This window comes from Glycine soja, chromosome 1 (genome assembly GCF_004193775.1).
Source record: "Glycine soja cultivar W05 chromosome 1, ASM419377v2, whole genome shotgun sequence".
NCBI lineage: Eukaryota > Viridiplantae > Streptophyta > Magnoliopsida > Fabales > Fabaceae > Glycine > Glycine soja.
Genome location: NC_041002.1, coordinates 19,623,416 through 19,627,294, shown reverse-complemented (window position 1 = coordinate 19,627,294; position 3,879 = coordinate 19,623,416). Strand labels below are relative to the sequence as shown.

The 3,879-nt window shown below is 36.0% G+C and overlaps 1 protein-coding gene across 1 annotated transcript; it reads right to left on the bottom strand.

Moving 5' to 3' along the window:
- Positions 1-1,780: 1,780 nt before the first annotated feature.
- On the bottom strand, positions 1,781-2,356 carry LOC114413396. Its single transcript, XM_028377829.1, has one exon. The coding sequence runs from the start codon at positions 2,354-2,356 to the stop codon at positions 1,781-1,783; it is 576 nt and encodes a 191-aa protein (XP_028233630.1).
- Positions 2,357-3,879: the final 1,523 nt, after the last annotated feature.

Below are 3,879 nucleotides of genomic sequence, written 5' to 3'. Positions count from 1 at the left end.
AAACTCTTCTATTTGTTTCTTAAGCTCGAATAACTCTATAAGAGATGTAGAAGCAAAGCTTCATGGTGAATCAAGAGTGATTCAAAGATGTTTTGATGATAACAAAGATGATAACAAAAGATGATGACAAAGGTGATGACAAAAAGCTCAAAGGTCAATCAAAGAATGAGTTCAAGAAGTTCAAGATAGAATCAAGAACACTTCAAGATTCAAGAGGAAAGTTGAATTCAAGAATCAAGAATCAAGATTCAAGAGATCAAGGTTCAAGACTCAAGATTCAAGAATCAAGAAAAGGCTATTCAAGAATCAAGAAAAAGCTTAATCAAGATAAGTATGAAAAGGTTTTTTCAAAAAACTGAGTAGCACATGGATTTTTCTCAAAACATGTTTACTAAAGAGTTTTTACTCTCTGGTAATCGATTACCAGATTATTGTAATCGATTACCAGTAGCAAAATGGATTTGAAAAAGTTTTCAAACTAAATTTACAACGTTCCAATTAATTTCAAAAAGTTGTAATCGATTACAATGTTTTGGTAATCGATTACCAATGCCTTTGAACGTTGAAATTCAAATTCAAATGTGAAGAGTCACATCTTTTCACATAAAAGCCTTGTGTAATCGATTACACTGATTTGGTAATCGATTACCAGTGATTGTTTCTGAATAAATCAAAAGATGTAACTCTTCAAAAGGTTTTTGACTTTTTCAAAATGGTTTTAAGTTTTTCTAAAAGTTATAACTCTTCTAAATGGTCCTCTTGGCTAGACATGAAGAGTCTATAAAAGCAAGACTTTGATTTGCTTTTCAACATACTTTTTCAATCAATCTATTACAATTCTTTACAAGCCTTGAATCTCTTTGAACTTCTTCTTCTTCTTTGTGCCAAAAGCTTTCCAATGTTTTCTGGTTTTCTGAACCTTGAAAACTTGTGCTATTCATTCTTTTCATCTCTTCTCCCTTTGCCAAAAAGCATTCTCCAAGGACTAACCGCTTGAATTCTTTTTGTGTCTCTCTTCTCCCTTTTCCAAAAGAACGAATGACTAACCGCCTGAATTCTTTTGTGTCTCCCTTCTCCCTTGTCAAAGAATTCAAAATGACACAGTCTGAGAATTCTTTTGATTCTTTCCTTTCCCTTATACAAAAGTGTTCAAAGGACTAACCGTCTGAGAATTCTTTTGTATCCCCATTCACAAAGTATCAAAGGTTTAACCGCCTGAGATCTTTGTCTTAACACATTGGAGGGTACATCCTTTGTGGTACAAGTAGAGGGTACATCTACTTGGGTTGTTGACTGAGAACAAGAGAGGATACATCTCTTGTGGATCAGTTCTAGTGGAGGGTACATCCACTAGGTTCAAAGCGAACAAGGGAGGGTACATCCCTTGTGGATCTTTGCTTGTAAAAGGATTTTTACAAGGTTGAAAAGAAATCTCAAGGACCGCAGGTCGCTTGGGGACTGGATGTAGGCACGGGTTGTTGTCGAACCAGTATAAAAACTCTTGTGTGTTTGTCTCCTTCTTCCCTACTCTTTTACTTTCTACTGTGCATTTTAATTTCCGCTTTTACTTTTGGTTAAGTTTCTCTTCTACTCCTTATTCTCTTAAAAACATAGTAAAAGCCTTAGAAGAGTAAATTTTTAATTAGTAAAGGTTTAGGAATAATTAATTCAACCCCTCCTTCTTAATTATTCTGAGGCCACTCGATCCAACAAGAGACATCCTATAAGGGGCTACAAATATGAGTTCAACACTAAGTACCCTATAGATCTATAGAAAACTCTATCTCTCTCTCTTAGGTAGTAAATCAGATATATCCTCAGGAAACTCTCTAACAACTAGGAGGTCACTGATGGAAACCTTGGTCTTTAATTCTAGGTTACACAGGATCATGTACACTTGGGAATATTCTTTCAAAGATGTCACAACTTGGTTGACAGAGATGAACATCCTATCCCTACTCACTTCAGAATCACCAAGCACCACAATTTTATCAAAATAGTTTAATAAGACATGGTTGGAAGATAACCAACCCATACCCAGAATAACATCAATTTGGGTTAGAGGTAAACCAATATGATCAATCAAGAGTTTTCTACCAAAAATCTCTACAGGACAATTTAAACACACATCAGAAGTTAACACATAACCACTAGTTGGGGTCTTTACCACAAGATCACCATTGAACGAAGACACAAAAAACTTAAGTTTCTCCACACACGAGGAAGATGTAAATGAATGGATCACATCAGAATCGAATAGCACAAGTAAGGGATTCCCACTTGTGAAACATTTACCTTGGATTAGATCTTTGGATTTCGAAGCTTCCACTCCATTAAGAGTAAATAATCTTCCCATGGCCTTCAAACGTCCAGTTTGGTCATTCAAACTTCCACCATTATGCTCCTTCTTGGAATAGGGGAAGTCTCTTTGAATACGTCCCTTCTATCTTCAATTGAAACAGGTTATGTCTTTGTCTGCACAATTTGAAGAAATATGGCCTAGCTTACCACACTTGTAACAATTGATCTAAGTCGAGAAAGTAGTTGGTTTGCTACTACTATCTCCAAAAAACCCCGTAGCAGCAGTGTTCTAATTATTGGGGCGATTACCATATTGCTTGGGAGAGGTCACGTATGGTTTTCCCTGATTTTGGGATCCATGCTTCTTGTTCTTCATTGGGCCCGTATTCCAATAATACAATGCCCTATCTCGGGAGTCTTCATCCCAAGTTCTACACATGTTTACCAACAGTGGGAATTGACGAACACCTTGATAATTCATAGCTTGCTTCACCTTAGGTCGCAAGCCATTCAAAAACTTCACACACTTTGAGCTTTCACCATTTCTTCCTTGGTAATGAGGGAAGTACCTCACCAGCTCTTTGAACTTGGCTGCATATTCATCTACAATCATACTTCCTTGCTTAAGCTCCAGGGATTCCATTTCCTTCTCATTCCTAACATCTTCAGGGAAAAATTTCTATAGAAATACTCTCTTGAAGGTTTCTTAGGTCATAACTTGACCTTCAGCCTCCAAGCATTGGCAAGTGTTCTCCAACCAATACTCAACTTTTTCTACCAGAGTATACATGCCAAAAGCAACCTTGTGCTCCTCTGGATATGCCATCACTCTAAAGATTTTCTCAATCTCTCGTGTCCAGTTTTGGGCACCATCACGATTGTATCCTTAATTGAAAGCAGGAGGATTGTTTTACTTAAATATTAATTTCGGTGTGCTAATTAATTAAATTGTTTACATGATTAAATTTACTTAAGTTTTAAGTTTGTCTGATAATTTAATATTTGTGAAATTTTACTTATAAATAATTCTTTACAGATAAATATTAACTAATCAACTAGTATAGATTTTTATTTTTCAAGGGTTATAAAATTTAATTGCATTACATTAAAATTACACTATGTTAACTAAATTTGGACAACCTAAAACCCTAACCCTAACTCCTAATTACACGACACTTAACCCCTAAACTCTCCTATGCTTGACACCTAAACCAACATCTAAGCCTAATGCACGATCACTTTGTGACACTTGGATTCTCACCAAACTACCCCAAACCCCACGACCACCCTCACCCAAAACACACTCACATTTTACTAATCACCCGATCTCTCAGTCTCTCTCTCACTTAAAAGAAAATTTTGGTGACATTTTGCTCTCTTGGGAGCTGCTGGCCGAGAGAACAAGGAGCAAAGGAGGGAAACTTGCCATTTTTCCATCGTTGGTGGTTGCATGTAAGCTTGGATTCAACGTCCTCACCATATTTAGTGTATTTCATCCTTATTTTTGTTTCTTGAAAAATTGCTAGTAAAAATAACAAACATTTGGATGATATTTAATGTTATAGAATTTTAAATGGT